The 12985-nt window shown below is 43.3% G+C and overlaps 1 protein-coding gene across 2 annotated transcripts in view; it reads right to left on the bottom strand.

Moving 5' to 3' along the window:
• The window catches only part of AP3D1 (adaptor related protein complex 3 subunit delta 1), a 44074-nt gene that overhangs the window by 8428 nt on the left and 22661 nt on the right, over window positions 1-12985 (bottom strand). The window contains exons 10-23 of one of the 2 annotated variants that reach the window (XM_054049895.1): window positions 11497-11546; window positions 10698-10746; window positions 9816-9961; window positions 8302-8450; window positions 7981-8211; window positions 7316-7547; window positions 6661-6806; window positions 6390-6528; window positions 5824-5895; window positions 5108-5183; window positions 4149-4348; window positions 3430-3503; window positions 2142-2165; window positions 386-590 (exon numbers count right to left, since the gene is read on the bottom strand). In XM_054049895.1, coding sequence (XP_053905870.1) covers window positions 386-590; window positions 2142-2165; window positions 3430-3503; window positions 4149-4348; window positions 5108-5183; window positions 5824-5895; window positions 6390-6528; window positions 6661-6806; window positions 7316-7547; window positions 7981-8211; window positions 8302-8450; window positions 9816-9961; window positions 10698-10746; window positions 11497-11546 — 1793 coding nt within the window. The remainder of the gene's footprint in view (window positions 1-385; window positions 591-2141; window positions 2166-3429; window positions 3504-4148; window positions 4349-5107; window positions 5184-5823; window positions 5896-6389; window positions 6529-6660; window positions 6807-7315; window positions 7548-7980; window positions 8212-8301; window positions 8451-9815; window positions 9962-10697; window positions 10747-11496; window positions 11547-12985) is intronic. The other variant, XM_054049896.1, reaches the window with a different exon arrangement.

The following is a 12985-nucleotide window of genomic DNA, read 5'->3' as shown; positions in this document are numbered from 1 at the left end:
ATACTTCAAGCCTCCAGAGTAACTGACAACTTATGTCACGTTTTATAACTGAGGATTCTGAAGTAAACAGGGAACTGAATGGGGATTCCCCATTTTAAGAACAGACAAAATATCAGTGAACTCATCTTTTGGACGAGTTCTGGAAGATCTGCTGTGCAGGCTGCAGGAAGTTGAACTCCACTAACCTGTGAGGCTAAGTAAATGTTATCTTTCTTAACAGAAATTTTTAAATACCTGCTATTACGGTTTTAAAAAATTAAGGAAATAAAGGCTGAGAATGTTTAGCTGCTTGAGTTGTCAAATGTGACTGTTCCCAAGCAACAAAACAGCAATAATTTGGCTCAGGACAGCAGTTTTTAAGATAATGATAATCTTGGAGAATTACCTTCTTTCTTTCTTCCTCTTCTACCACCTTTTTCTCCTTCTCTTTCTTCTTTCCTTTCTCTCTCTCTTTTTCTTTGTGTTTCTTTTCCTTCTTTTTGGGTTTCTTGCTCTTCTTCTCCACCGGGGGAGCTTCTGAGTCTGGTGACTTCAGGGCCTCAACGTTTCTGTGTCTCTGCACTGGCAGCTTCTCGCTGTCTGCTAAAGGTCTTAAAAACAAAGAGAGCATCACCCAAACAGTCTCCCTGAGCTCAGATGATCTGCTGGACATCCAAGATAAAGTTTTTAAAGAATTGGGTCCCAAAATCTTAAATAAGTGCATGCTTTTGTGCCTAAAGTTTATTTATGTGACTGCAGACACTGCCCTTGTGGATTAGAAGTTAATAGAAATATTTTGAAGGGGACTGAGAGAGTCAAACCCTTGCTGATACCTCATCACTCTTAAAAGTGATACCTGCAGACTTGCAGGCTAAGTAACACCAACAGAAGAACACAAACTTAGCGCTGCACTTCTATGAAACCACTCTCAAAGGAAAAGCAAAGGTGGGAAAGAGTGGGAAGTATCTGCAACAGTGGGAAACTGAAGCAGTGGAATGACAGGCTGGCTCAAACGGCCCTTGAGGGGTGTGGGTTTTATTATTACTGATGAACACATCATTCCATTTGAAAATTATCTTAGAGCAATAAACTGTTTCATTTTGGAAGCTTATACTATGAATTTGTACTTTACCATTACATTTTCAAACCCGTGTTTAATTTCAGATACCTGCTTCCAAAAGGCATGAGTAGTGGTTAAGATTTACACAGCACCCCAAATCCATTACTTGTGAAAAAAAACAGAAGAAATTCCTCCATTCTTCTGAAACACTGCCCAGAAATTGGTGGGAAGTTCACTGATGGCCTCTTATTCCATTTCTTCACTTTTTACTTAACACTAATTTCTGTGTGTGAGCAGCAAACACCCATTCAAGAAAATTTCTAATGGTCTCACCTGCCTGAAATTTTTCATAGAACAGTTTGGGTTGGAAAGGACCTCGAAGCCCAATCAGTTCCACCCCCTGCCATGCGCAGGGACACTTCCCACTGGATCAGGAGCTCCAAGCCCCATCCAACTTGGCCTTGAACCCCTCCAGGGATGGGGCAGCCACCACTGCTCTGGGCAACCTGGGCCAGGGCCTTCCCATCTTCACAGAAAAACATTTCTTCCTAAAATCTCATCTCAATCTCCCTTCTTTCAGCTCAAACCCATTCCCCCTCACCCTATCCCTGCACTCCCTGATCAAGAGTTGCTCCGCATCTTCCCCAGAGCCCCTTTCAAGGACTGGAAGCTGCTGTAAGGTCTCCCTGGAGCCTTCTCTTCTCCAGGCTGAACAACTCCAACTCTCTCAGCCTGTCCTCATACGGGAGGTGCTCTAGCCCTTGGATCACCTCCGTGGCCTCTTCTGGACTCGCTCCAACAGATCCGCATCCTTTTACTTATACTGCATGAAGACCCAGACCCCATTCATTTTCCACTTTGAAACATATGCTCTAGGGGCAAGCTGGAGCCCCCCATCTGTTTGAACAGTAAACAGATCTCATCTTCAAGCTATATACCCATACAGAAACAGGGATCAGTGCTGAAAATCAGCAATGAAAGAGACTCACTAATTTGAAGGTCAACGACTTCAAATATTCTCACCACCCTCCAACTATTTATGCCCACTGAAATGAAGCAACCTGAGCTGACCAAGGTCAGCCACTTTGCAATATATTCTTACCTGGAAGGCTTCCCTGAAACCAGACTGCGTGTGAGCGTGACACAGACATAGCAGTGCAAGCACAGAAAGAGAAAGAGGGACAGAGACATGAGAAAACATGACAGGAGAGCACACTGACTCTTATGAAGTGGGAAGAGAATAGATGGAAACAATACAAAAGCCAAAAGATGCCTCCTGCAGCACAGCATGCAGAAACTGCTCTGCTCAGTATTTTCTATGCTGTCGAGGTCTGTCATGCAAATACAAGGTCCACAGGCAGAAATTAATTTCCTTTTATATATGTCCCCTGTGGACTTGGAGGAATGCAATCAGCTCGTGACAAAAAGGAAGTTTTGCAGAAAGTGTTCAAATAATGCTATACCGCTTCTTTTGCAAGGTACTAAGGGGCCAGATCCCTACAGGTTTGAGAATTGCAGAGAATGGCACAAAGTATCAGAGAGAGAAATATTATGCATTCTGCACATGTCTGCACAGTCTTCCAAACTTTACAGGAGGCATCCACAGACCATAAATTGGCAATTATTTTTAGCGTGGTGATTTTGTAAAACAGCAAATAAAAAAATCCCCGAGTGCAGTACTTAACAGCCTCCTGCTCATTATCAAGTGGCATGCAGGGATCTGGGCTCATTGCGCTGCAGTACCAGGTGGCATGCAGGGATTCGGGCTCTGCTGTGCTGCAGCCTGGGGTGCCAGCGCTGTAACAGCTCCAGTAGCTGAATGGTGACCAGACTTTGGCCAAAGTTATGACATGCAGGTCACTTGATGGCACCAGAACAACATTTTTCAACAGTGGCACCACACTGAATGTCCACAGAGCAACACGGATGCTACAAACTGGCTGTCACCAGTTACATTATCACAACAGGCTTGCCACACGTACAGGGGCTCCGAGATAAACAGAGATAATGCAGGTCACACTCAATGCTGATGCAGGTTAGATCAGAGATCCTGGTACCCCCAAGAGTTCAGACTAACTCTCTCATCTGATCCCAGACAAACTGTCTGTGCTCTGACTCCATCCGGTCACAAAAACAATTCCCCTGCCCCTCCCAAGCATCTGCCACTTCAGCAGCTTCGCTTTTATTATCTACACTGCAGGGGGAACCCAAGCTTGGCTGATGATCTAAGGTTGCATCCATGACATGGTGAGACATGAGTCTTTTCACCTGGTGCACTCTAGATAGAGCCTTTGCTTGTTCAGCCCCAAACTCTCCCTCATGCATTCTGGGTAGCAATGAAGTGAAGCGACATACAAAACTGTCTTATCCAGATCAATACTTATACTTACTTATCCAGATCGATATCAAGTGCCTTGTATGGATCATTGGGATCTTTGTCATCTTCATCGCTGGGCAAAGCATTCTGCAGGAGACAAAGACCACCCACTGAAGCGGGAACCACACGCAATTTTGCAGCTAAAGCTCTACATCCCCACCCCAGTTTACGGTTAACCCTGGCCCAGGCCAGCCTGCAGCCAGGTGCGATAAGCCATAGGAACAATGTACCTCAATGCAGCATCTAGTTACAAGATTAATTTAGAACAGAAAGCCGTTCTTCATGAACTGCAGGATTTGAATTACTGCTGTTCAGTTTTGATTAAAGGAAAATCTTAGGAACAAATACAGATGTCATCATTAGCATGCACAACTAATTATAATCAGCTGCAAACCTGCTGACTAGACAGTAAGTTAATGTGAAGCAGCACAGCATAATAAATGAAGTGACTGTTTGGACAGCATCACTTTTATAGCAGAGGTGCATGTGGTTTGTTGGCTGCATTTTAATAGCTCCAGTGGCAATTTTTGTCTTTCTGTGCACAAAGACAATCATTTTCCCCTGCAAGGAAGAGCGTAGGACCACCTCAATCATTTCTTAAACAGCTCTGCACAAAATCAGAGCTCTTGAACTGCAACAATACAGACTGCCTGGCAATTCCTGGGCAAAAGCGTCTCCAGAGGAGCAGACACATAAATCCCATAACTTAGACCACCAACCAAAGCAACTGACCTCTGGCATCTCTTCTGTTATGATATCGACATGGTGAGCTGGAGCAATATCCTCCTCACTCTCCGTGTGCAGAGAGTTGTGGCGATGATGTTTACCTCTCTTTTCCTTTTTCTGCTTTTTCTTTTTCTTGTCTTTCTCCAGTTTCTGTTTGTGTCTCCGCTCTTCTTCCAGTTTCACATACTGGTCAGACATGGGCATTCCTGCGGAGGAAGCCAAAATACTTTCAGGACACAGTCTACATCGACATCGATTGCTGAAACAATGCGTTAGGAGTGAACCTTGCTATAACTTCTCAGAAGGATCAACACTTCTCTGTGCTTCTGTATCATCCCCCACACAGCCCCTCTACAACAGCTTTACTATCCCACTTCCCCTCTCCAGAAACAGGACAGACCTCTACTCTGCTCCCAGATTCTTGTTGGCATTAACTGGATTACAAAGAGAACCGAAACATTCATATTTTAAGTAGAATTGGTGCCACTGCTGTACTAACACTGACAACTTGGAAAAGCCTTTGTTATGGAAGCCTTAAACAGCTGCGATTAAAAGTGATCACTTGCAATGTGCTGCACACTATGAGCAGCTTTTCAGTGCTATCAAACCACCCAAAAGATACACAACTGTCTTTTGATATTTGAAACAGGATATTAAAACAGTCATTGGACTCCACTCCATGTCACCTCATCACCCTCACCCTCACAAGCCCTAAAGATATTCCAAAGGTGGCTGTTTCCTACACTGAACAACATGAGTTTAGATGTTATGGACTTTGCTACACAATACATTTAATCACAAAATTACATTTAATACGGCCTTGAGAGGAACTGCAAAGCACTATTTTCAAACACATAAGTTAAGGAGATATTTATGAGTAACGAAAGGATGCTCCACATCCTAAAAACCGGAGGAGGAATTCGTAAGAAATCATTACTTTTGCTTAACTGAATTTCTGTAATTACCTGGAACTTTTAAGGGGACAGAAAGGTCGATCTGGACCACAGGTATATGTTCCACACCTGGAGTGTCCTGGTATCGCTGGGAAAATGAGAAGCTGTTATGTTCTGAGCACTGCCAGACAAATCTACATGAATAAACACATTCCAGGCAGTTCAACCCTCTAAGCGAACATTTTAAAGGACGGGAATGAAAGAGCTCAGTACTAAATCCTACATGATAGCAGGGTGTATTTTAAAGCCAGCTGACAACTATTATAAAAGACTAATTCCAGCTAAAGTGTAACACTGCTGCTGCCCTGAAGAAGGCTTGTTGCAACTCCCTCGAGAACCCGTGGTTTGTGCTTTGTTGCTAACGATGTGCCACTTCAAAAGATAAATTTTGGTATTTGAGTTGAGGAAAATGGGGCAGTTCTTAGCACACGCAAGGGAACAAAGCAGGTTCTTTCCTGAAAATGGTGTGAAGAAGAGACGACTTAATGTCCATAAAATGTACTGTATGTAGAAAGCTGCCTGCTCTGGTGACACCAGATCACTTGTGACTATCTGAACACAAACAAGTTCAGCCGTAGGCAACCACTCCAACCAGCACTCTTAAGTGATCAGAACTGCCCCGGGAGTAATTGGGATGTCTCAGAGGAAAGCTGCAGCTCTGACATTCCCCGAGCCTTCACAGAATTATAAGAGAGGTCAGTGAGAGATTGTAATTCAGACTCACTCACCTTCTGGGGAGAAGGAGAGCTTTTAATATAAAATGGGTTGTTTGCCTGTTCTTGTTTCCGGGCCTCCCGACGCTGAAAGCAAACGCAGATTTGTAGTTAGGATGTTTGTTTATAAATAGAGAAAAGGCATCAAAGAGCAAAACCCAATATCCCTGAATTTCTGGAATCAACACTGCATCAACACTGTCAAAAGGCTACAGGATGGCAGGTCGAGTGTGATAAACCAGTTTGGAGTTATAAGACATAATAGAATGTTACTACAAATAACATTAATACTATAACTAATATTCTCCAGAACAGCCTTTTTAATTCCAGATTAGACCGAGTAACTTCTGAAGGCCGTATTTTCATGGCAATTCACATGTTTCTATTTTTGCAAAGAGAGGAAGAAGTGGAGATTCTTATCAATTAAATGCTCTATGAAAACAAAGGTGAGAAGCAAGAATGGAGGAAACATGGAAAACAGTTAAGCTACAGTAATGCATAGAAGCTGCTTCTTTTTCTGCTGATACAGAGCAACACTACTACTGTATTAGGTAGGGAAAAGCATTTGAACATTAACTCACTCTGGCCAGTTCCTCTTCATCCATTTCTGGCTGTCTGTGTCTGTGTCTTTGCTCCTCATCATGAAAAATCGTTTTAGGTTTTTCATCTTCAGATTCGCTGTCTGATGGAGGTTCATTGATCCAGGCATCGAGGTCCAAGCTGGTAAGAATTGCAGTAAACACAAACAGAGCTTGACTCAACACCCCTGAGTATTTCAGTGTTTCTCATCATATACTTGACTTTACTATTTAAGAGTTTAACAGCAGCTTTGGGAGAGAGAAGGAACCTTACCCCTCTGGAACTGGCACTTTCTTCTGTGCTTTGGGAGCCACAGGGTTCAGCTCGCCAGCAAACAAAGCTATTACTTCCTCAGCTACAGGGACTTCTTTTATTTGTAGCTTCTGAATATATTTTATTAGTTGCAAGATGCAAGAAGCCTAAAAACAAATGTAGGAGTAATTTTAGAATTCGTGCTAACAAACTGAACCAAAAAAAATATCAAATGAGATGCAAGTGAGCAGTATAGAATTCCCTTAAGGAAGTAGAGCAGTTAAGAGAAACTGCAAGTTTAGAGCAGATGTAAACCAAACCCTGTTAACCCTCACTTCTAGCATCCTTTTCGTGTCCTTACGTGCTTGCTTAATTTTAAATTTAAATTGTTTGGAGTGAAATTCTTGCAAGCAATCTTCAGAGGTGGTACTGAGCCAGAATAAGATCTGGGCTTTGACATGAAACGTCACCCCTCTTCCCCCACAAGTTCTAGAGCTTCTCTTCCACCAAATTACACCAATTATGGAACAAACACCCCGATCCGTTGATAATAACGCTTTGGATAAGCCATGCATGTCCATAGAATGTTACATACACCTGGTGATTCTATGATATACACCCCAACACAAAAGAGAGACTTACTACGATAAACTCCAAAGTAATTTTGTTCTCTTACCCTCTCCTGAACTTCTAGGTCTGCACTCTGCACAAACTGAGGCAAACGCTCAATCATCAGCTGTGTGATTTCTTGAGCTGCTTCCTTTTCCCCAGACTGCTCTTTCTGCTGCAGGATGGATGCATAGAGCTTTACCATGTTCTGCACATAAACCGCCTGGATGTGGCCTGGTAGAGTTGTAACTTTAGGCCTCAACATTGCTTCTAGAGTTTGATTTGCTTCCTCGAGGTGTCTGTAGAGACAGTGGACAGACAAAAGGCAGCAATTAAGAAATCTCAACATTTCGTCAGTCCTCATGGAGAAGAACTTTGCAAAAGTCTCATTGCAATAAGAAATGCTGCAGAAAGACAGGACAGACTACAAACACAATCATCTGCTCTCTGCGTATTTTCCCCTTCTAAATCACAACAGTAACACAGCTCTTCCTGCAGGAGTTGACAGGACTAGAGACATAAAAAAACCCCCAGATATTCAAAATGAAGTTTCTGTCTTGGCTAAAAACAACTGGAGTCTGACGGGATGAGGGAGCATGAAAGAATCAATCATTCCATTAGCTTTAGGGTGCACATTATGAACTATTTATCTCAAAAAATACTTTTCAGTGACCCCACTCCCTGTCTGAAAGATGACATTCAATCCATGTCTTGCCTTCTGTTTGCACTTACTCAGAGAACTCCCCACATATCCACGCAGCAGCATAAAGCACCTCGCAGATCCCATTTCTCTGGGTGTTGCTGGCTATGAGGTGAGCGTTGTCCAGGAGCATGGCCATTTGAGAAACCGCAAATTTCCGAATAGCTTTAACTCTGATAGCTACATCCAACATCTGAGCTGCTATGAGATGCCCATGCCGTGTGCCTTCTAGCCGGGTCAGCTCCACCAAGATACTGATGTACCTACAAAGAGTGAAAGGGAGGCAATTTTATCAGCAGACAATCAGGCATTACCATTGCTGATAATCTCAAAATTGACATAAAACCACTGACCATTCAAAGTTTGTGATATATTGATAATTGGACTGACTACAAATATCTATGATTTTGGTCAGCAGCTCATCCCGGTACGTTGTCCCTTCTGCTTTATCCACGTGAATCATCAGTTTCTTCACTATCTCCATCAAGTTCTTCTTCGACACCTGTTAAAGAATTATGGAAGAGTTGAGCTAAAACGAAGCCACTCCCCACAGTGCCAAGCACATTAAAGCAACTGCGAGCTCTTTGATGGGCCTGTCGTGTGTACACAGGAAATCAGAGCCACCTCTCTAGGCACCAGTTTCAGTCACAAGAGAAAAAGGAACCTGTTTCTTTCTTTTCAATGTTGTTATTAAAGCAGAACCAGCACAAGTAGATCAGACCATGCTGTGGGCAGAGTTTAGAATAAGAATGACCAGCAGCAATACAGAAATCCGGAAGAAAATTATCAGCTTCTGCCAGGCAGCAAATTTAATAGCTTAAAACATTTTTGCATCAGAATGAAACAAATTTAACAGTCGTAAACATCCAGTAGAAATCTAGCAGTTCAATCATAGCTGTATTAACTTCTCTGGAAGCTTATTTGTCCAAATAAATCCACCAAAACAGTCAGTTAACATGTTGAGTAGTGGAGCAAACCAGCAGACCCTTTCTCCTAGGTTTTCTTTTGACTAAAAACATAAGCAAAATTTAACCTCCAGAACTAACTCCAATTCTCTTTGCAACGATATTAAAACCACTATCCTATCATTACCACCTCATGAGGGGAGCCAGACAAAGGCTGTTATTACTTTTCAATTTCTCCCGCAAAATAGGAAACTAGGACATGTTCATCACAATCCCTTCGTGCACTTTGCTGGGGGAGGGAGGAACAGAGCCTGGAACAAAAGGGACTTCACTATATAAATCATAAGCACAGTCCTTCTGGACACCAAACGTCGTCATGGCAAGACTGTCCCAGCAGCCAAGGCACATTTTATGCCCTGCACAGCTGCAGAAGGCACGCACAAAGCTGGTGACACACAGGAAAACACAGGAGAACTGTACAGATAATTAAAAGGCATAACAGATTTTACAATGAAGGGCAAATCTGATGATAAAGCAGCTTAAAGCTGCCAACTCCTGTTGTTTCCAGACCATTTCCCAGGCTGCCTAACTTATGTCAACCTGAGCTATGGTGTGCTGCAACCTAGAACAGCACAGACCTATCCCATATTCCCACAGTCCATTTGGCACCGAGATGAAGGACTGAAGGAGCAGCTCGGGCCCAGGAATTTGAAAACCAGCCTTCTAGGAGCCTTCCACAGCACCCGAACTCAGAAACTTCTTCCAGTCTGAATCAAAGGTTTTAAAAGCCCTTTTATGCTGTTCTAGATCTTTTACTTGTCAGAGTGCCAAAGATACAGGAGTTATCACAAGACTTCTGGGCAGAAGGGAAGGGAATGCTGCATGTTTATCTTAAGACATCAGCCTCCTAACTAAAGGGTCATGGGGGCTGGAGAAGAAAGGAAACGCGTGTAGAAACATACCATGCCGTAGAGGAGATCTAAAGCCCTGAGTCGGATAGACTCATCCTTGTCATCCAGACATTGGAGAATGAGATCCTTGTGAGACTGAACTGATTTAGGATGCGTTTTGAGGATTTTGGACATAGCCAGCAGTCCCAGGTATTTCACTGTGAAAGACAAAATAAAACTTCTTTCCAAATATAGAAACACTGTTTTGTGTTGAGCTTGAAATCTTACTACCCAGGGCTGCTACTGACATCAACTTTAATACACTCAAATCTAGGACGAGAGGAGAATTTTTGAGAAATTTTCTATCACAGATTACAGTCTTTGATCTCCATTTCATATACAGGCATATAATTACATACATATTCTCCTTTACAGTCTTCTTGCACCTCAGGTTTTGCCATTAATTTATATATAAACTACAGGCATCCAAGGATGAAAACAACTACAAAAGCATCAATGAGGCTGGTGTGTTGAGTAGGAGTCCTGCTTTCAATGGGAAAAACTCATAAGCTGGGAAAAAAGTTTGCACAAAGAAGAACTTGCCACTGTTCTCTACAGTCACTAAAGCAAGTTACAGTACAGAACATCCCTCACTGCTTTCCCAGCAAGAAGTTTAGAAAAAGGAAAACCTCAGCAAGGGAAGAGAACTGGTTTAGATTTGAAAGACAACAAACAGCAGTAATTAATGTCATTTGTCTAAGAAAAGATTACTACAAAGAAGTACACGCTATCAAAAATCCTTTCCACATTAAAAACCTCAGCAACTGCTTACAACGCCCCAGGCACTACAACACCGAACGAGCTGTGCAGACACAATTGCTCCGAGACTGCGGCCATTTCTCTCCACTGCTTGATTGCTAAAAGCTTCCATATGAAGACAAGCAACATACTTACAGTTCTGGTCAGAATCTTCTATCAATATCCTTAACTTCTGAACACAAAGCTGGAAAAAAGACCACACCATGCTTATTACAAACCTTAAAAGTCTTTAATAAAAGACTCTTCATATCAATAACTCTTCATATCAATACAGTAGGATGCACTCTGACCAGGATCCCGGGCTTCTAGGTAGGAGGGCCTTCATGCATTAACAGACTTCAAAACAAAAGGAACCTTTGTACGATTGTATTGAGAGTAGCAACAGAGTAAATGAGTTAGGAAAACTCTAAATGAGAAGAGTCTGCATTGTAGAGCAAAGGAAATCAGAGAATTTATCCAGCAAATGCTTCAGTTTGAGGGACTCCACCTGCCTACAGGAGAACTGGGGAGGGGTTCTTCACCAGGGAGTGCAAGGACAGAACAACAGGGAACAGTTTTCAGATTAAAGAGCAGAAATCTAGACGACATTTTAGGAAGAAATGTTTTGCTGTGAGGGTGGGGAGGCCCTGGCCCAGGTTGCCCAGAGCAGTGGTGGCTGCCCCATCGCTGGAGGGGTTCAAAGCCAGGTTGGATGGGGCTTGGAGCCCCTGATCCAGTGGGAGGTGTCCCTGTCCATGGCAGGGAGTGGGACTGGATGGGCTTTGGGGTCCCTTCCAACCCAAGTCATTCCCTGATTCCACGATTCTAAGTACCAGTGCTTCAGTGAGCTACTGCTTTAACTTTTGGCAGAGGAATATAATCTAATGTTCCCACAGCCCGTAGTATTACACAGCAGAGCAGAACAAATAACCCCTGTCAAACCCCAGCACTGTACCTGGATGCTGGCGCTGTGATTGGGCATCCCAGAGGACAGGGAGATCAGAACTGAAATACACAAGCGCAAGCTTCAGTTAGTATCTGTGTTCTGAACAAATGCAACACCACAAATCCTACAGCTCAACAGGCAGGCCTTGATCTGCATCTGCCTGCTTGCTTGGACTTTTGGGAGGTCTAAGGGAAGAGAGATGTTTGCTACACAAACTGTAGTTCCAAACCTCTTACGTGCAACAAGAGCAGGGCGAGAGAAAAAGGTGAAAAGGTAGGAACTGCTGGAACTGCCAGGTCAAAGCTGCTTTTCCCTATGCTTTGCCCTCGTTAAGATTTACTGTGCTTCTATGGCACAGCAGGCAATGCTGTAAATATCTCATCAGCTCCTGTACAGCTGAATTTTTAAGTGTGCATTTCCATAACACAACACGATGCAGCAATGAATCCCAGACTTTAATGTAATTAGACTGGAGCTTTAATCAAGCCAGCAAAAGACTTGTGGTAAAAATCAGGTCCCATTGTTGGTTACATTGGACATTCTTAATTCTCTGGCACCACATGGCCCCACAGAGAAAAGGTGGTGTTATCTTGCTCACGGCCGCTGTTGTACCGCGTGTCCATGCCAACACCAGCTCTTACCGAGAGCTGACCTCGGTCACTAAGCAGTATAGTGGCATTTTGGTCTCCATAAACCTGCATTTCAGGGAAGGCATGCTGGATGCCATCATTTTGGGTCAAGCAAAGAGCTGGCTGTCCATGCAAAGTGCTGCTCGAATGCAGGCACCAGCATCGCATCTCCTGTGCTGAATCCGAGTCTTACATTGCAGTTCCTGAGGTGTCCGGGGCGTGCCAATCTCCCTCTGACCCACACAATTATCCTACTGTATCTCACGGAAGCACACGTTTGTCCACAACGGAATTAATTCCCCCTCCCCATCATAATGTCATCTCACATTTCCCTGAAGGAATGAACAAATACAGAGGGAGGGACAGATCACCCATTCCTCTTCAAACTGACCCAGCACGGCACATTCCTGCATCATTATCCAAACCACCCACAAGAGACAGGCTTATGGCCAGACTGTGAGTGTCGATAGACCTCTACTTCCGCACTGCGATAGGAAAAGGGCCAAGTCTGAGCCGGAATACTGTGTTTTCCCTTTTTGCCTTGGTTCTTCGCTCCATTCCCATTATGGAGTTCACATTCCTCCCCACTCAAGAACGGAAATGGTAAACCAATGATTCCAGTGACCTCTAGGGAATCACACCAATTTTTTTTAGGTATGATATTGCAGACAGAAAAATAAGCCTGCTCTTTCATCACATAAAACACTGTAAAAGTTTCCATGAGGCGCCAATCTGTTTTTAACTATTGCTGCTGATATATTTTGTAGTTCTAGCAACATTTTGGAGCTCGCATATAAATAAGCACTTACTGTCAGGGAGTTTCAGCATTTTAGCATTTAGTGAACGCAACACAGCTGTAGTAACTTCAC

Source organism: Cuculus canorus, chromosome 27 (assembly GCF_017976375.1).
Source record: "Cuculus canorus isolate bCucCan1 chromosome 27, bCucCan1.pri, whole genome shotgun sequence".
Taxonomy (NCBI): Eukaryota; Metazoa; Chordata; class Aves; order Cuculiformes; family Cuculidae; genus Cuculus; species Cuculus canorus.
The sequence above is the reverse complement of the archived record's forward strand: the minus strand, read 5'-3'. Positions and strand labels throughout refer to the sequence as shown.